The sequence below is a fragment of the Dermacentor andersoni genome, chromosome 10 (assembly GCF_023375885.2).
Source record: "Dermacentor andersoni chromosome 10, qqDerAnde1_hic_scaffold, whole genome shotgun sequence".
Taxonomy (NCBI): domain Eukaryota; kingdom Metazoa; phylum Arthropoda; class Arachnida; order Ixodida; family Ixodidae; genus Dermacentor; species Dermacentor andersoni.
Genome location: NC_092823.1, coordinates 115,211,778 through 115,232,181, shown reverse-complemented (window position 1 = coordinate 115,232,181; position 20,404 = coordinate 115,211,778). Strand labels below are relative to the sequence as shown.

General features: G+C 45.6%; 1 protein-coding gene across 1 annotated transcript; it reads left to right on the top strand.

Moving 5' to 3' along the window:
• The first annotated feature begins 518 nt into the window (after positions 1-518).
• Positions 519-10,272, top strand: LOC126544783 (uncharacterized). Its single transcript, XM_072284735.1, has 6 exons — positions 519-574; positions 686-838; positions 942-1,020; positions 8,532-8,750; positions 9,237-9,443; positions 10,074-10,272. The coding sequence occupies exons 1-6, from the start codon at positions 519-521 to the stop codon at positions 10,167-10,169; spliced, it is 810 nt and encodes a 269-aa protein (XP_072140836.1). The 3' UTR covers positions 10,170-10,272.
• Positions 10,273-20,404: the final 10,132 nt, after the last annotated feature.

Below are 20,404 nucleotides of genomic sequence, written 5' to 3'. Positions count from 1 at the left end.
GGAGACGAGTACACAGGACTGGTGCTTGCTGCCAACTTAGGTTTACTGAAGATGCATTGAAGACCCTGGATTGACGTCATCTTCGCGCTTGGTCTTCAGACGCTACGCTAGACGCGCGAGGGGACTGAGTAATTTAAACAGTAATTGCGGCGCTGATACGCGCACAATCGAGAAAAATAACTGGGAGTCTTGACTGATGCTGTGGCAGCCTTGCAAACCACCATACATCTTCCATTTCTAAAACCTCTTCAGCGTACTTTAAATGGCTCAATCACACCGGTGACTCGCACAACTCGTGCGACATGTTGATCGCAAAGGAAACCGGTCGCAACTGTTCGCAAATGGTCGCTTTGGTCCAAAATCGACTGTTTTGTGTCAGTCGTTCGGGGGCCGCTCAATTTCTCCGTCGCGCGACCGCAGTCGCAAATATGCAGGACCAATCAATGGCGAAGGAGGAGCAGCACGCCGGAACACGCTGAAGCTCATTTGCGTGGTGATGCCAGTGCTAGCAGATACCAATGGCAGTTATCACCGAGACATTTGGCTGTGGCTACTGCCAGTCACACTCGCCGGTGTGAGCACCAGTTGCCCACGAATTGCGCCTCGCCAGTAGCTGTCGCTCGGCCGTCCTCTGACAATCATCGGCGTGAAAGCGCCCTGCTCCGATTCGCCCTCGTTTGTGAAGGCGGCGATTCCCGCTGCTGGAGAAGTGGCGACGGGTCCCATCGTCGTCTGCATGTGGTGGACGTAGGGTAAAGCACAAGGAACAGCCACAGGATCTGGCGCAGGTGCTTGCCGTGGTGTGGTCCAGTTCGGCCAGATCTGAGGGACAGACGGAGTCAGTGCGCGTGTAGATGTTTGTGCGCGTGGTAACGTGGGCTGAGATGAGGGCACGGGTGCGCTTGCAACACGTGTGTGTTGCTCCGCAATGCCACTTTCAGACCTGACTCACGGTATGGCCTGATCTGCGCCCGATATGATGGACGACAAATCGTCAGGGCAAGTGAGGGTTTCATATTGGTAAGTAATGCACAAAATGAGAAGGCCCAGCACATGTTTCACCGGCTCCGCGACAAACAAACTCTACGCCGTGTAACGTTGCACGCTGTATAGCTTCCCCAAATGGTGCTCTTCGAGGAACCTGGCCTTTTTGTCGCGAATGCAGCGCAAGCAGGCAAGAGTCGTGGACGTTGACACAACGACGGCGAGTAGTGTTCCTTTTATGGTTTTAATGATTCCCCCCTTAAATCACTCCTCTTTAAAAAAAGAAAACTGGAGCTTCTGCTATGTTTGTTTGATAGGGTTGAAGACTGGGCGTGCTTGTATAGGATATTAGAGGTTGGATTGCGCAACACTTTGGCGAGAAACACAGAAGAGAAACTAACAGCACAGAACGCTCTGCGGTGTGTGCTTCTCCTCTGTGTGTCTCGTCAAAATGTCGCGCAATCCAACCTCTAGTTTGTTTGATATCATAGACGAGAACTCAGACACGAAGGAGTGATGTATAAGTTACATGGCATATCTGAGGGATATATTCAACCCGTCGAATCGGGTGTATAGTCGGAGATCCGCAACGTGACAGGTGTCGCAATGAATCTGGCTTAGGGTTGGGTGCGGGTAACGGAACTAAACTGGATTAATGTAATGTGGCCTCATCATCGCTGGCAAAATTATGCTGCTTGACGTTTAAATTTTGCAGAATGCTAAGCATCTGGTTGCCTGAGTGGAAATGTAGGAGTTTCAAGGGTTGGTCGATGACTTCCCGCGGGGAATGCTGACGCCGCAGCAAAATTAGCACGCTTTCTAAGCGTAACTTCATTAAACTGAAATAGGTGTGTCAACTTTGCTGTGCTTCGTTTGTGAGGTTTACCGCCTCAAAGCAACACAAAGGTAACAAAGACGCTGCCCGGAGGTGCCACAAAAATTTTGGCTATTTCGGGCCTGAACGCTTGGTAGCGAGCCTTTTGCATGCTGTCCTCATCGGGGCGTGGCTCCTGCGGCAGAAAACCAAACCCTCGAGTTACTGCTGAGCAGGAAAACGCCGCAGCTACATAGTCACCATGGCGCGTAGCTTACATGTTTTGACGGCATGAGATCGAAGCTTTCAGTGAGTTTCAGCGCATACGCACGGGAATACGAAAATCAGAGTTGGACAACTGTTAAATGTTTCTTTCAATCTGATGGGCTAAGTACGCGAAATGCACAGTCGAAGGCCGACTATGATTTAACCCCTAAAGTTGACGTTACAAACAAAAAGTAACACGCCTGCGCGGCACACACAGCACAGTCACAGCGTAAGTTGGAGGAGCAGCTCCTATGGAGCTGCTCCTCCAATTTGCACGCGCTGCAACTTCGACTTGCCCGCGCTGGCATGGCTCAGGACGCGCTTAAGTACATCTAGTAATAACATTCCGAATGGGGCGCACAATAACGAGGAACAGAAAGCAATGTTTCTACGGGTGCGGCAGAAATTTCTTTGCGGGAGGCAGTGAACATATAATTCACATTAAAGCGACCCTTAAGAAAGTGAAATCCTTCAACAACCTCCTTCAAGGTGGTGCATTTCTGACAGATGGCGACACAACTATTTCTGGAAGGTAACTGATTGATGGAAGTTCTACCAACTGTTTTAGAAATTGACTGTTTACATCACGAAAGAGGAATAACCGACAGACAAGTTGCCTAACAACAAGGTGAACTAGGCCAGAAACCCCGCTCTCAAGAGGAAAAAGAACAACGTTATCACGTCGCATGGCATCAACACGTGAGCTTCATGTGTAGGTAGCAGACATACGATGAAAAGCTTGCAACCCAAGCTGCGAGCAGTGTAATACTTGCAAGACATACATAAGTCGAGCTGCTAGGAACACATTGCATGCTTCAGCTCGGCTAAATGTGGACAACTGCCGCCCTTGACAGTTGTTAACCTTACATTGTAGTTCTGCAACTTGTGATGACCAGTGTGGATTACTATTGCGATATTGAGAGAGAGGTACACCTAAGTACTTAAAGTGTTGCCTCCAATGGATACCCGCAAAGTTCGTTGGCATCGTACACCATTATCCACCAGCGTGTCTGTCGAATGATCATTCCTCCAGGGATCAAAACTTTTTTCTTTGAGTTACATTCGGCAACCCTTCCTGTCAAAATGGTTACAAGAAATGGGCTGTTTCGTGCCGTTGTCGACTAAGTGCCACTTGTGCCTACATGCTGAAGCGCTTGATCACTGTTTTGTAGATTGTATGGATGTCATGTTCTTCTGGGACATTCTCCAAAGAACACTTCAAAAGGACTTAGATGTCACACCATACACGATCCGTTTCCTACCTTTAAAAATCGCTGGGACCCACCATATTACATGTTCATGGTACTTGGCGCGCATAGCCTTTGAGGCAGTAGAATGTGTGACAGGCACGCTGAAACACCGCGAAGCACTCGGTCGTTCTTTTAGGGCTGTGTTACCTACGTTCGTAGTGTGTATGCTGCACAAGAAGCAGCGCCAGGCTGGATGCCTTTATGGGACGCTTTCACGTGTTTCCCAGACTTTTGAATGTGTTTTCAGGTGTCCTAAATTTCTGAAGCGCTTTGCCTTTTTTTATTTTGTTGAACAGTCGGCTAGAATGCAAGAATAATAATAAAAAAATCTGGCGTGTCTCAGTGGCATAACAGCTTATGCTTTAAAAGTAAAATGTAGTTTGCCGTTCGAAGAAGCCGGTGATGGAACAGTGCGGGGCCTCGAGACGCAGATAAACGGCTTACGCGAAACACGCTCTGGATGCGGGCGTTGAGCGGTTGAATGCTCTTCCGACCCGGTGTACGGGCAGTGCATTCACAGAAGTATTGGAGAAAGTCTAGGGGTGACCCTTTTTCCGAAAGCGTTATGTTGGGTTAACAGAGCACTCGGAAATGATACTTAAGTGTCTTAGAACATCATGCTCACTTGAAAGACTATGCCACTATATTGTACACCTTTCAATGGCACATGCTGCTGCTGCACTGCATATGGACAGGGTGCCAGTCATGATGTGTTAGCCTTTTTTTATCCTATGAGACAGTGACGTTGAATAGGAAAACAAGAACTGTGGTCGTGATCGTGCCTAGGCAGTGTGACAAAGTGTCCTATACTCCATGAGTTAGTTTTCCGCGATGTCCTTAATTTGGTGGTTTGATGTTCATAACAGTGGTTATCATCATCAACAATAGCATAAGAAGAACTTTTCTCGCGCACTACGAACTCAAATCACCGTACGCAAACAGAGCTAATTCCGAATGAGTAAATGTACTACCGATGTTGATCTTCGCTGCCCTCCAACCACATCGCCATGCCATCCAGCCCTTAAAATTACCCTTTATCTTCTCGTGGTCGAAATATTAACTGTTGCAAATTTCTCTGATTGCTCAAAAAGAGAATCATGTGCAAAGACAAACTGTTAATTACATTAAGTGGTTTTGTAGATAGAGCAATGCGCTAATAAATCTCCGAATTAAAGTTGTCAGATTCTTCGACAACTCTGTCTGATTCACTCTCACTCTGTTCATCTTTAAGTGAGGGATCATTGTCCTCATGTAAGAAATTGTAAGATAACATGCGCAAAAGTTGAAAATAATTAACAGATTCTACGTTCACTTCAATCAGAATATTCTAACACGTAATATGTTTAAAAATATAAAGTTATTGCAGATTGTACATGCACCTCAAGTAGACCGTGCTGCCTATTTATCTACTAGAAATTGGAAAGTGAGAAGAATCCCGATAAAGAAATGCAGAAGGCATTGTTGCTGTTGTTTTCAGTTAGCCTATGGACAATTGTTTATAAAAACTGTAAATAGAAAGTTTGACACAAGTTCAGAAGCCATAATAGACATTCTGTATGCTTCATTAGAACAGTCCACGAACACGAACATTTTGTGTACCCTCTGTTTATGATGGTCAGATGCTTTCTTTTGCACATTAGTTACGGAAGCTTTGTTTATTTATTCAATACCTCGGTAGGCAGACGTGTTTTGTTGCCCCTAAACTTCGTAAGTGAAAGGCACCCGACAAGAACGCCTGGACAAAGATAAATCAGCACAGTGCGCGCGGCCCGGTTTTACCCATGCTTCAGCCACTCGAGAGTTTAGCAAAGATAAATCTACCCATATATCCACTCTTCCTAGCTTTCGTGACAAGCCGTTCAGCCACCCCTTTCTTATGCAACATTGTCTGCAGGTACATAGCGCATACATATAAGGGCGGCTGTATAACCGGGGCTCCGTAGGCAAGTGCCACTTGATGTCCGCAGAGTGCCAAAGAAAGCTACTCAAAAATGTTCTTTGCGTTGCTGTTTCTTGCTGCGGTAAGCTCTCCGGTAGTCGGTGCTTCATTGCAGACTCCGACGCTTACTCCATGCTCAAGTACGTATGCTTTAATTCATTGTGATAGCCTGCGAAATTTTCAAAAAGTCAAGATCGCTGTGTTTTGTGGACGCCATTGATAGATTGATTGATTTAGTAATTAGTAGAAAACTTAGCAAAATATACAGCATGTCTGGCTGTTCGAAAGCCTTAATTTGTTGCATGAAGAATGACGTTAAGTTCAACACTTTTCAGTTTTTCACCTTTTCGGCTATTTAGAACTTTGCTGACGAGCACATACCATAACTCGATAAAAAATAATATATGAGGGGCCCAAAAAAATGAAAAAGCTGTGCATCACTTTTGGCATACATTCTGAGATATAGCTATAGGCCGCAGAAGAGAGTCTTGTAGCGTTCACAGGCGTCTTCACAAGAATTTCAGAGATAGTGACTTTAAAGAGAAAGAGAGAGAATGGAGGTATTACGCTGCTTTTGCAATGTCACGCAGGAAGCGCCTGATGTCATGAAAGCCAAATAACATGAAACACGAAATCAGACTTGAATAGATTGCATGTATAATGCGTAAATCTGTGAAGTCACTCTACCCTACTAAATAAATAAATAAATAAATAAGCAATCGAAACTCTGCCAAAGAATAAGACATCTGCGAGTAACTGCTGTTTTCAAAGGAGAAGAAGAAAACAACCACGCATGCATCCACTAAGAAACCACACTACAATGGTTGCTTCCTTTATGCAATTATCATATATTTCTCCTCTAAAGCATGTATATATATTCATAACTGTAGGGACGGACAAGAACCATATATTCTAAGTTCTTATTGGGGCGAAGTTATTTGCCCAGAAAGACAATCTGCACTCAAGTCACAACTGTAGAATCAAGCACAGTCGTCGTTCGCCGAATCTAATCTCACGGATCAAGTGTGTCTGTTACTTATACGTGCCTCGCCGTAAAGACCAGGGGCCGAATTCACAAAGCTTTTCGTTCATAAGTGCTGTATTTGTTTAGCTGATCGCATTCTCTAATAATATGTCCTACATCACTATTGGTTGGCACGAACGCTTTTAGCTTGAGAACGTTTTGTGAATACGGGCACAGAGTAATAGCAGATGTCCATGCCTATTCAACAATGTGCAACACTATTCGCGTCGCACGCACGATCTGATTGGACAAGCCTCTTTTACTATAGAACTAACAACATTAAACAAAAATCAGATCCAGTAGGCGCTTCCTGGACCGAAGGGTAACTTTATAACAGCGATAAGCCATTGAAGAACGGTTACCGGAAAAGCACCAAACAATGGGAGCATGAGATTAGGCAGTTTTAGCAGAGCGTCGCTTATGCTCCGATCCGCTCAAATTTAACGCGCTGAAGAACTGCCGAGAAGTGCTCTGATTTAGCATTTTGATACGGGTGTCTTCCAAAGAGGCGAGGGACGCGCTGTCAGCTGAGCTGAAAACGATGAAGTGACACATGCTCACATTCCGCTCTGTAAACCTTCCATTGGAGTCAGAAAAGCGTATCACGTACCGCTGCATTCGTGAGCGTTGTGGGCACGAGCACTGGCGTCTCCGCTAAGCGGCTGTCTGCAAATTGGCTAGAGTAAAAGGGTGTGAGCGCAGGGAACCGTTAACGTTGAGCTAACACTCTCGGTCTTTAAATCTTAGAACTAAATAAATTTTGAGGCCCGGGCATGGTAGCCACTCAGCTATCGTGCATCGTTAGCATTCGGCAATTTGTGCATAGTTTTGTGGCGGGTCGGAGCGTTGCAGTGTCCTTGCACGTATTTCGGAGACCACACCAGCAGCAGACGGATGTAACGCTGGGTGCAACGCAAAAGAGCCGTTTTCGATATGGAGGTGGTGTCCGTTGTGAGAGCCTGCTGCGGTGGCCGTCAATGAATCACTGCAGCTTGCAGACTTCTTTTTATATATGGACACTCCAGACGAATTCACGACGTTGCTGTCGCCGTGATGTTCCACATACCTTTAGGTGTATGTATGCTGTATGTTTACAAAGCCATATATGAACATGGTATGTCACTATACCACTGAGGTTGCTCAAACATGGCCTTATGTTCGGCGCTGAAGTATTCCTGAGAGTTTTTTTGGAATTGCAGCTTGAAAACAAGAGTCACGGAACATTTAATTCACTGCGCATGCATTTTATCCTAAATCTTCTCAGGTTACTTCTATGCAAAGCAATATCAGTGCTCCCGTTATCAAAGTGATGCAATTTCAGTGTAGCCGCTTTTTACGGGCTGCACAATGGCAGCAGTGCGATGTCATTCCAGATTCTACATGGCGTATTAAAGCTTTTAAAGGTGCCAAAAATGTTGCCGCTCTCACATATGTCGCATCCGCCTGTAGTCATACCCGAATGTAGTTAGAACACCGTCCGAAGAGTTCAAGCTTCACACTAAACGTCGCTATCGGTGTCGATGCATCCCCCTTCGGGTGAAACTCCCAAATTGCTGCATGTTTACTACGCCTACAAGTACTTCTAATTAGTATTCAGATGCGTCTTTTACGACGACAAATTCAGGCAGGAAGAGGTTAATTGCAAAGTAGAGTTGCGCGAACCTGTCAACGCAATACTAATAAAAATATTCTTTTTTTACAAAATAAGTCGAGTGTGATGCACTACGATAAGCGAATATTGTAGGTGGTTTGCTTTCACTACTCGGGTAAAAGGCTTCCCCCAATTACGTTCGGTACAGTGAAAGACGTGTTTGCGTCATCACTTGAAACATAGCACTCAATTCACGAATGCTCCTTTGCCCGCCTGTGATCACTGCGTGCAACACCCACTGATCGAAAGTTTGACGGAGAGAGAAGATAAGAGAAAGCGAGATGTGTTTAAGAGAAAGGTGGCGATGTTTAACAGAAAGGTGGGCTGGCATGTTACACTAGTTCTAGGGGGCAAGTATGGTTTCCATGTGGCATCTGAATATGTTCGACGAAAGTAATCATGGCACACAATGGCTGAAGACATGAGTCGTTTACATAGGACATTTGAAAATAATACATTTGATGGAGCAATTTAGGACACACGGTGCTCAAGCAGTTCTCCCTTGTCTGAAAGACGCCGCCGGCTGTCATTAGTCATTCACTGACAAGGACCTGGCGCTTGCTGCCTTGCGTCGATTTGCTGAGGTGGGGTATAGATAATAACCTACTTTGTTTGTCTGTTTAAACGTTTCACCGTTCGCAGGCGAGCAAAAGTTTAGGCTGAGCGACGTGAGCGTCACGAACGCAACAATCGGGAGAACTGTAACAGTGAACTTCACACTCGCGGTCACCGAGGAACTTGCCGACGACCCGAAAATGGAAGTGACTGTCTACAGGCAAAACGGCAGGAAAATTTCCTGTCCGCCACGGGGAGGTGCATGGTAGGATATCTTTCGTGCTTTGTTATTTTATTGCACTGGTAAAGCCATATGAAAGGTTAAGGCGTATTTACGACGCTAGTACCAAGCGTAAAAGCTCAGTAATGGTAAGGCTATTATACCCCCCAAATCGGAACATACTCATTCATTAACATAACATTTATTACGCTGTAGTATTAGTAATCACTTCTGACAGTTAGTTGTCCATGGCGTGTTACTGCTATTATTTTTATTCTGCGGATGTCATCTAGTTCTTTAACCCGCTTCTGTGGACTGAACAAACTAGTGGGAAGTAACTGCCCGTGCCGCTGTTTTCCCTTCCGGCCAGTGTTTATTAACTTTAGCGGAAAACACGTCCCTCAGAAAATGCCAACTAGGCCATGAACAGTCTTTTCTAAAACAGGTAGTCAAGGCCTGAGAAGGCTAAGAAACTTTACAGCGAAATTGGGCAAAAAGGGGCAAGCCCAAAATTGATAATCGATAAGCGAAGTCGGCACCCCTGTTCCATGCGCAACACTGCGGTAAAGAGGAAGCATGTGTTACTCCATGTTCCAGCGTCTACAAACTGTGTGGAGGAAGAAGCAACGCGGAGAAGTTCCTCGGACAGCTTTGGAACAATGAGTGCCCAGTTCCTGCGATGGAGAGGCAGGAGTCCGCCAGCTCCCGACTGAACCCCATGATACAGGCTATCATTGGTGTGAGTGCTAAACTAGACTTGTTATTCACGTACCGAACAATTCTATTGCCCTTGTCACTTGGAATGAGTGGTACTTAACCAAACGGCATTATTTTTTTCTCTGTCATGGATACCCGTCTTAAGTGAGGTCTGAAGATAAAATTACTTGTACTCCTTCGAGAAAGGACACGAGCACAATATGGGTTTCTGTGGAATATTTCCCCTTTCTCCCTCCCCTCGTGTAGGGTAGCCAACCAGGCATGAACTTGGTTAGCCTCCCTGGCTTTGCTTCTCATGTCTCTCGTATCTCGCTCTCTCTCCACTATGCCCACTTTAGCGCTATTTGCCTTATTTCAGTTAATGCTCGCTTGTCTACACAAGGCTTGCAGACCGCAACAGGCCAAAGGAAAGAGACCTATTGAAGACGTTAGTCTATTGGAAGCATTAGCGCAGCCAGGATATCTTTGTGCGGACGACGGGAGCGACTCAAGATCTTTAACAATATTTTTGTATATGTGTATTTCCATTAGCTTTGTAACACACATTATTAGCGAAGGCGGCAATGCCAAAAGGCAACACCTGCGAACAAAAAAAAAACTGAATTAGGCCCCTGGTGTGCTATGTTTCAAATTTATTTTGTATGTTTTTCAGCGGGCACCAACGACGATCACTGTTGAGTATAAGGTGAAAAACGGCGGTTCTACGGTTGGGTGCCAATCTTTCAAAGTTCGCGTTGATGCTGCTTGAACGTCAAGGTAGGATCGGCGAACTTCCACAGGTGAAATGCGACGGCTACCGACTTTGGCGAGTAAGATCCACTCGCAGCAATAAAGAGTTTCACCAAAACGTCCACCAAGCATATCACTGAAAACAACGTTCTTGCACCACTGGCCTGGCCAACCGATGACGTGCGAATTTGCCGAGGGATACAGGTGTTTCATCGTCGGTCACTCAAATCCCTGTCCCGTGATACGCTTCCTAATGTGTGCGTATGTCCGTACCTAAAAAGACACGGAACGCTTAAGAGAGCACTCTAATGACAATGGTGTAACTATTAAAGCACATGGCGTGACGCGAGCGTAGGTGGATCTCTTCTGCCTTAAAAGGTACCCTGCGCATGCGCAGTAAGTCACGTGCTCGCACACTTGTAGTTAATACCCGTGGACCTACGTGCTTTCATGGCACTGCGCTAAAAACGGTTTTAATGAGTTCGTAACAGAGTGCCTAAGACTGGGGAAAGTTGCGCCTCTCCAGCAACAGCTGAGGTTCTCCGTTGGCTGTCACATATGCCTGGGAGATGATTCGAAATAATGGCGCGAGTTGAACGATGATGCCAGTTATTTCGCCGTTGACCAGATGACATTACATACCATAAGCTTGAATATAAGAGACTAAAAACTACACCTAAATGTCGTTTCAGATGTGATGGCTGCAACGCAAAAAAATTGCTGCGGTGTCGCTTCGCACAGAGATGACATTGCGAAGACATGCCGGTCTTTCCAAGAGTTTCGTAGTTTCGTAGTAATCGGCTCCAGCGAAGTCGCTGGGTCACTGCAGTCAGATGGGCAATAATAACTGCGCAATTTTACATATATAACAATGTAGTTGTGGACGTCGCTGACTGCATAACTGAGTTTATAATGCCCCTTAACATGACGGTTATTATAGGTTCAGTAAGGAGACCAAGTCCGCAATATATTTCGCGTGTATTGTTTTCTGCGAAATGAAAAAAGAAACCTCAGTCAATCTAGAAAATTAAAAAAAAGCTTTCAAGCAAGGTGGAAAATGCGTTTAAGCTGCGAAATAAATTGATGACACCATTTATTCCAAGTCAGAGCGTTAAACGTGCAATATTAGAATATGCGCTGCGTACGATGCAGTCTCTCCCTTTGGCACGCGAGTCTTGACGAGCCTTGACGTCTCGCAGCTGCGGCAACAAAAACTTTGAAGGGTACGCGTCATCCTCCGGTAAAATTGCGCATGATAACCGACACGAACGCAATGCATCTGAATGGAGGCGCGTTCGGCGCAGCATTGCGACTTCGCGTACTTTGCTGTCGCCTCAAATGCCCTTGATCCTGCAGTTGGCCGAGGTTGCGGCTCTATAAACTGCCCCGCACGAGAGATATCAGAGGACATGTGACCATACAATGAGGACATGTGACCATACAACTTCGGCGTTCTTTGTATCGCGAGCTGCGTGCACTCCACAAACACGAAATCTGTGACGATATATGTGAGGGCCATTTTGTCTCGTTGCAAACACCTCGTAGTTTCAGCCACTTCCGGCTCGTGTAAATTACCTGAATGGCGCGCAAGTGTACTACGTGCTATGAGCATCACTAAGTGCCTCTCCCCCCCCCCCCCCCCCCCCCCCAGACAAACGTGAAAATGCGCTTCATGTGCTAGGTAGCGTGTCGACAAACGCATAAAGTTGCGACAACGAAATGTGAAGTTATGGTGGAATACGAGTTCTTACTTTTTCTATTCGAGCGACGAGGCTGATAGTAAGTACTGGATTCGGCAATACTAGGCTCCACATGATCAGTTGAAGTTTGCGGCATTTGTTGAACGACAGACATTTCCCAACGAACACCATCGCAGAAAAAAAAAAACAATAACAATGCAGAATAGCTCTCGCTGCAATTTCGGCGGACAACCTCCAGTTTAATTTCTTTTTATTTGTTGGCAACCAAAAATTACCGATCGCTGCGATCGATGTGGTGTGTGACTAAGTTGGTGGTCGCACGTCACAGGTGGCCTGCGACGGGTGCGATGGCGATTTCGGTCGCACGTGATGGAAATCGCACTTCGGCTGGGGCAAAAATCGCATGTGAAACGGCCTCAACCGAACTGTTCACTTATATATATATATATACGCCGTATGATTATTAGGCTCTCATTGGTCGGTCCAGACTGCCGACGGTTGTATGGCATAACCAAGACGGAATTGCTCGTAAGAAATAACCTCGGGGCAACTGCACGTGCTACCTGAAAACATAGAAGGAATGTCCCGTATATAGACACAACTGTTTGTATCCTGAAACATTTCGTAAGATGTACTCCAGTAATTTACTTTTTGTTGTGTACTGCTGGAAATCAATACCTGTTTGCCTTGTGCGCTTTACGAATGACTTCAAACTTCAAGATACCTCAGTCAGTCCTGACAGCGAGCGAAATATTACCAGAATCTACTGGTTAATGGATAACACTCCTCACAATCGAAACTGAAAAAGTAAAAATCGGAGTGTCGCTCCAAACCCGAAGCATCAGTAGCGATAGCAAATTATTGGACAGCTACAAGAAGCAAGGATAGTAGTTTTATCGGCGGCGTAAAGTTGTAAACATAGACATACTAACTAAATTAACATGCATGGTGTCACGCACGCACAAGCAAGCATGAACACATCTCACTCGATAACTGCGGAAACGCGCTGTCAGAACGCTGGAGTGGGGAAGCGCGGCAGCAGTAGTAGAAGAAAAACTTTATTATGTACAGGAACCGGACGGGCTCCTGCCCCAGTTCTCCAGCGGAAGTAGGGGGGGGGGGGGGGGGCGCTGAAAAACGGAGTTTGTCCGGCAGGGTGATGCCCCTACTCAAAGGCCCCACTGGCACAGGCCATCCGCTCAGCTAGTTGGATCAGTCGTAGCTGATCTTCGAGGGCAGGGCTAGACAGCAACGCTTCCCATTCGGTTCATGTGCCGTTTTTTCCGTGTTCTACACGTTCCCATGTGATGTGAAAGAGTATTGGAGTTGCTCTACGCACCAAGGGTAGCAAGGGTCTAGGGGTATAGGGTCTTTTATTGCAAAGTCGTGGGTGGCTCGGTGATTTCGAAAGCCTCGAGCTACCTCGTCCCCATGCAGTTTCCCGGTGACGCCCTTGTGACCCGGTGCCCAGGTCATAGTCTGTATGCATTCAGCCGTGAGGTCCTATCCCGTCCACACAAGTATTCGGAGCACCTGTGCGCCAATAGTGCCCGTTAGTTTTTACAACTTCTCTGAGCTGCGAAAACACAGCGCATGGCGGAATCTGTCCCGTCGCAGATGGCTTGAAAGATACAGCGGATATATATATATATATATATATATATATATATATATATATATATACGTGTGTGTGTGTGTGTGTGTGTGTGTGTGTGTGTGTGTAAAGTGATGCATAGAAGCTTAGGATTCGGCACAGAAATAGTTCAAAGAACAGAAGCATGTAGGAAAAATAACAGGACTTTACTGACCTTTTGGCCGGGGTCCGCGGCCTTCATCACAAGTGCAACTGCAAGCGCAGAGAGTTCAATTTATGGATTTTTTCATTAAAAGAAGGAAAGAGGCGAGCAAAAGGAAACAAGAACGTGAACGCAGGCTTTACAAACTTGTGCGTGTGCGTGTGTGTAGAATGATGCATAGAAGCATAGGATCCGGCACAGAAATAGATCAAAGAACAGAAGCATGTAGCAAAAATAACAGGACTTTACTGACCTACTGGCCGGGATGCGGCCTTCATCACAAGTGCAACTGCAAACGCAGAGAGTTCAATTCATGGATTTTTTCATTAAAAGAAGGAAAGAAGCGAGCAACAGGAAACAAGAACGTGAATACAGACTTTACAAACTTGTGCGTGTACAAAAAAAGGAAACGTAGTTTATGACCACAAGTGACGCCGTACACAGGTATCACCATCACTTTAAAAGTTCACAGGTAAAACACTGAAAAACCAGCATGCCATTTAGTCAGGAGCTCCGCTATAAAAAGCTATGCTCGGAACATTCAGACTACTATGAAAACTGTTAACTTCAAGAAGCTTTAATCCAGCAAGAATACCCGTGTCACATTGTTGATGATGCCGTCAGAAAATGCGATGCGCTGAATAGGAAGGATTTGTTCCACGCGAAATTGCAATCGTCCTTTCTAACACAAAGTACCCTAGTTCTAAACCACTCAGCATGCGCCCGAATGTTTCGTAAATCCTTAAAAAAACTATTTAGCATACTAGCGCAGAGCGATCACCTTAAAGTTATCCTTCCAGAACCACCTCCGACAGTCTTCGGAAAGTCTAGTAATCTGCATGACATGTTAACGTCATCTAAAACGTGGATTCCTGAGACAGTGGGTTGCCGACCTTGTAGGAAAACACGGTGCAAGGTTTGTACACACATTACGACATTATGCATTATGCATTATGCCTCCGACTTCCACATGAAAATTAAATGTAATTTTGCGTGCGACACTAACAACTGCGTCAATTTGCTCGAATGTTCTGCTTGTAAATTACAGAACGTTCGACAGACTGAAACGCCCTTCAGATACCGCTTTAACAAACACAAGCTTCATGCTGCTGCTCTCCCTGTTCTTCCGCTATCAAAAACCGTGCTTATTCCGGGCCACTCATTTGATAAGATCACCGCAATAATCCTTCAATCTGGGTTTCGTTCCCATCACGAAAGAGAGCTTCGAGAATCGTATCAAATTCATAAATTCAAAGCGGTGACTTATGGAACCTATGAAAGTGGTGGCAAACTTTCCTTTTTACCCGTTTCGTTGGGTAACTCGTGAAAATTTCGTGGCCCTTTATTGTTATTTTAGATATACGTTGATTTTTATTTCTTTTGGTGGCATGATGTCATAATGTGAGCGCGTGCATTTCTAGCTGTCATGGCTCCCAACTTTTCTCTTTCATTGTAGTATTTGATCGGGCGGCCGAAACGGCAGTTTGGTGCGCCAGTAAATAATTTTCCTGGTTGCCTTGATGTATTTCCTAACGGTTATATATGATATATATCATACGGCACATTTATAAAATGATATGTATGTTTCCGCATCATTTATTAGATATACTTCTCGCCCTGCTGCTATGTTCGTGTTTACGAGTTCACGTTGTCATATAATCTTTCGCTTATATTTTATTCTTCACACGCGCATAGACTTTGTATATAAAGAAGCTTTCCCTCGGGCATAAATGATACATTGCCCTCCTTGCACACCACTTGTGCAAAGAGGGCAATGGAACGCCGCTCGTAAGACTCAGAGGTTAGTGGAGGTCGCACTACAGGTGTCCTCTGACCAGGTAGGGGTATTGAGCATCTTCAGGGTTGCAGCAGCTGCAACCTATCGCATGCTCGTTGTTAACATGTCACCCCTGTCACTCCTTATATTCCACTGGCGACATCTTTTCGTCTTTGCACTCTTGTGGACACGACTGAATGCGCACCTGTTGACGCGTGAATTATTCACAAATTGCTTACACGTTTTGCTTTCCTTCAGGGTATTTCTTTGCTTTTTTTTTCTTCATAATACCACGCGCAAGTTTTTACTTCCGCTATTGCAACATTGCATGTTCGCGCAAGTTTGCGTTCACTGTTGTTTTTGTTGACTTTGACAAGAGCCAATGAGCGAGTCGGTGTTCGTGACGCCACTAAATGTACGCGTGCTTGTGGTCACAGACTACGTTTGTTTTCCTTTTTTTTGTGCACGCGCAAGTCCGTAACGTTTGTATTCATGTTTTTTGTTTTATATCGCTCGCTTCTGTCGCTTTGTTTACTGAGGGAAATATATAAGTTGAGCTCACTGATGTTGCAGTAGCACTCTTGATGAAGGCCGTACCCTGACCGAACTGTCGGTAAAGTCCTGTTATTTTTACTAGGTGCTTCTATTGTTCGCACTGTATATATATATATATAGAACTTCAGTGATGCTACAAGGTAAACAGAACAAGTATTTAATTGCAACAGTTTCGATCGGTGGACCAATCTTCATCAGGGTTTACAAAAAAAAAAACACGTTTGAAAGGTAGCCTGAAGAATTCCTCTTTGCCTGCTATATATATATATATATATATATATATATATATATATATGTGTGTGTGTGTTGTGCCCACAAAATCACCATCGGCAGTTGGTGAACACACAACAGTCTGTTTTTAGGTGATACAGCATGGTCTTGTGACTGATGCTGGGCATCAACTAAACATCTTAACCAGATGTATTTCAACCTTTTTAGTGATTATTACCTGCCGCGGTGGCTTAGCGACTATGCTGTTGCGCTGCTAAACAGTCGCGGGATTAAATCGTGACTGCGGCGGCATCCTTTCAATCGGGGGCGAAATGCAAACATGGCCGTGTCTCGTGCACTGAGGGCATGTTAATGATGCCCTGGTGTTCAAGATTAATCAGAATTCCACCAATACGGTGTTTTGGCACGTAAAACCTAAGAATTCAAGTGAATTCGATTATATGCATTTTGAGGATTTTAGAGCTTGAGCTAAGATTATGAAATGCAGCAGTTCCAGCGAGTTGGAATCTAATACAGTGAAGCTTCGGGTGATTTTACAAACGGTCGACACACGAGTCTGTGTTTATTGACGGTCCTAGCAAAGTGACACGGAAGGCTTTATTAAGGCATTGCAGAGAGTCTAATGCAGTACCAACCCCGCTGCCGCGAAGGGATGGATGGATAAATGGATAGATGCCATTAGCGTCCCTTTTGAAACAGGATGGTGGGTCGCACCACCGAACTCTCGTCATTACTTTGCCTAACGTCCCAGCTATCTTTAGAAAAACGAAAGCCGCGCATCCGTTGCGGATGAATAGATGGATGAATTGATGTTATGAGCGTCCCCTTTGAAACAGAGCGGTGGGTTGCGCCACCGAGCTCTTGCTATTATACTACCTAATGTCATACCTAGGTTAATAAAAAAGAAAAAGAAACCACGATGAACTCCCACAATCAAATTTCCTGACCCGCTATTGTGAACTTTGTTTTTGTACATCTCCGTTTTTTGTCGTTTCTCTACTCTTCTTCCACCAATCTTCCAATCGCCTCTTACTAATCTCTGCTGCGGATGCGTTTACTTTTCCCCTGCTCTCGCTGAACCCAAGGGCCTCAAGGAGGCCAGCGGTGCCGAAATCGACCGCTGGGCAGATGTCTTCACATTCTAATAAAACATGCTCCATTGTTTCCGTAGTTTTACCTCAGCAAGCACATGCTTCTTCTTCCTTCTTATATCTTGCTTTATAGGTGCGTGTTCTAAGGCACCCTGACGTCCTCCGCGGATGCGAGCGTCATCTGGTGGTGGTACAAGGAACCCATCGGCGCGCGACGGCCGCGCTGATTGGTTGGCCTATTCGGCCTATTCGGCTATTCGGCCTATTCGGCTATTCGGCCTATTCGAGGCCGTGGGTACTGCGGCGGGGCCTATTCGGCCCCGCCGCGGCACCAACGCCCTTAAAACGTGGCGAGGTTCGCAAAGAAAAGCGTCGCCTTTAAAACTGATCACGTTTTCTACGTAAACGTGGGACAAACAGAAAAATAAGCAGGAAGTTTACACCAAAGGGGCCGGACCGTTCGAACGCGGCGTCAAACTTTGGCGTTGCTCCGAGACTTCTCGGACGGCGTTCTAACTATATACGTGCGTTGGCGAGGCGCGTTCGCGCGACACAGGGCCCTGGCGTGATGAGCGCCACCACCTGTGTTGCATGCGTCGCGCCGCAATGACGCACGAGATGAGGCTTTGTAGTTTTGAAATTCCTAGATTCAAGTACACCGTTCGTTCCGCTCTTACCAGTCTGCGCACCACAGTTCGGAATGCACACACGGGCTCAGCAGGAGCGCCCGGGTTTGCGCGCGCAGCGCACATGCCAGCAGTGAGGGGCAGGATGCTGCCCCCTCAGCTGCAGAGGGATTCAGCGGAACGTGAGAAAGCGTCCCCTCGGCTGTGTCGTTTTTGCAGCCAAAACGCACTGCTGGCGTTTCGCGTCTTTGGAGGCTTGTTATCCTTCCAGTCGGGCGGCCATGCTTGCGCGACAGCAAGCAGTGATAGCGAGACAGCACGGCGGTGGCGCCAAGGGCGCAAACACTCCTCGAATTTCTATATATACTTGCTGTTACAACATACAGAAACATGCTATCTGAACCAAGGAGCTTTTAAAATAAATTTTGTTTTATGAGTTCCTTGATTTGAATAGACATTTGCTTTAAGCATCACGCACGCGACACTTTGCTTGCACATATATCAAACTTATAAAAAAGAGAAGCAGCAAGCCATGCTATTTGACCAAACCGTCTCCCTTAATTATTACGTGAGCAACACCTTGCCTTGGCGTACATATGTAAAGCTTATCAAAGGAAAAAGTAACTGTTATATTTAAACAAACAGTTGCCATTGGTATCACGAAAGTGACAACTTGCTTCCGTGTACATATCATCCAGCATATAAGGCTCACTCATAGAAAATTAGAAATCAGGATATTCGTTTGTCTACTTGTCCTGCTCGCTTCAAGTGCATTGCGAGTGGCTGACCCCTCTCACCCGTGAGAGGCTTGCTAGCATCTCAGTCTCTGTAGTAGCATTAACCCTGTCCCATTGTTAAACAATTGAAGTGATGAGTAGGGGCAGACGCATGCCTGATTTTGCATTAAATCAATCAATCAATCAATCAATCAATCAATCAATCAATCAATCAATCAATCAATCAATCAATCAATCAATCAATCAATCAATCAATCAATCAATCAATCAATCAATCAATCAATGGCTCACTTAATCGGCTGAAGAAATAATGCCCAGCTCAGTCGATCTCTGCCACCGCTATATTCAACACCTTGCTCGTGATGGTACATGATAAGTGACTTGTTAATCGACTCAGTTTAACTCCATAAAGCAATGTAAGGACTACGAGAGATACCGTATGAGATATCCGAATCGATACTGACCACTTCGACTTTTTCACCATTGTGCCTAAAGCACAGTGCGAGGGTGATTTTGCACTCTGACAACATAGGAATGCGGCCACAGCGATCAGAAATCGAACTATAGAGACTGAATGACATCGACGGGACGGCTTTCACACAGGAAAACTAGATGTACGCACTAACGGAAATTTCTTGGCCCACGCAAGACAGCCATAGCTAATCCAACGATGACAAGGACGATGGCGATGAAAACGGAGACAAAGACGATGAGGACGGCTGTATCAGATCGGTAAGAATGTTCCCACACAGAGAACCCTGCAGATCCTTACTAGGAGAATCTTGAGTCCCACGCAAAACAGCGATAACCGACTAGATGATCACAAGAACAACGGCGATGACCACAGGGACAACGACGATGGGGATCACTGCTAGACCTGGGTGCGAACGTTTCGAGACCGGAAAACCCTGCGCATTTGACCTGTTAAAATATTCGGCCTCACACAAAACAGCAATAGCTAATCCGACGATGATGACAGGAAGGATGACGCCAATAACGACGACTACAGTGATTAGAAGACTGTATGGCGACTAAATGAATGTTTCCGCACAGGAAAATTGCAGATAATGAATGTGCTACATAAAAATATAGAGAACCACTCAGCCTAAAGCGTTTAGTCTTCAGAACATGGCGACGACAGCTATGATTCCTTTTTGATAGCCTGTTATTGTTACGCCGCTAGTTTGTTCTCTCTCGTATATTTTCAAATGACTGCAAAAGTGCTTGTGACGAGTCAGACAACTGGTATAAACACTGCTGCTCTCTCAGAATAAAGCTTTGTTGAAAATTAATCCTACCCGCCGCGGTAGCCCACTGGCTATGGTGTTGCGCTTCTGAACTCGAGGTCCTGGGTTCGATTCCACGCGGGCGAAGTGGAAAGACGCTCGCCACCTAGATTTAAGTGAACGTGAAAAAAATTCAGGTGGTCATAATTTATCCGGCGTCCACCACTACCCCGAGCCTAATTAGCGGATCGCGAATGTGGCCCATTAAAATGTCAAGAATTTTTTTCAATTTAGGACGTGGTGTGGGGCTTCTGTCCCCGTTCCTGCTTCCGGCGTACTCTCTTACTTTCGTGCACATCCACTCGTTACTCCAGACTACAAGTTCTCACGCGTAATTCAGAGAAATGCGCAATTCACCTGAGGTAGCGAACTCCTTATTTGCCACTTTTTGCTGAGTGGCCGTAAACTATAAAAAAAAGGCAATCATTTCAGCAAATACTGCAACTTCGGAAGCT

Bases quoted from the DNA above. Each gene is read 5' to 3' on its own strand.
- LOC126544783 (XM_072284735.1), top strand. From the start codon at position 519: ATGGCAGTTATCACCGAGACATTTGGCTGTGGCTACTGCCAGTCACAC. The intron at 839-941 runs GTCAGTGCGCGT...TGCCACTTTCAG, and splicing joins AGATCTGAGGGACAGACGGA to ACCTGACTCACGGTATGGCC. The intron at 9,444-10,073 runs GTGAGTGCTAAA...TATGTTTTTCAG, and splicing joins TGATACAGGCTATCATTGGT to CGGGCACCAACGACGATCAC.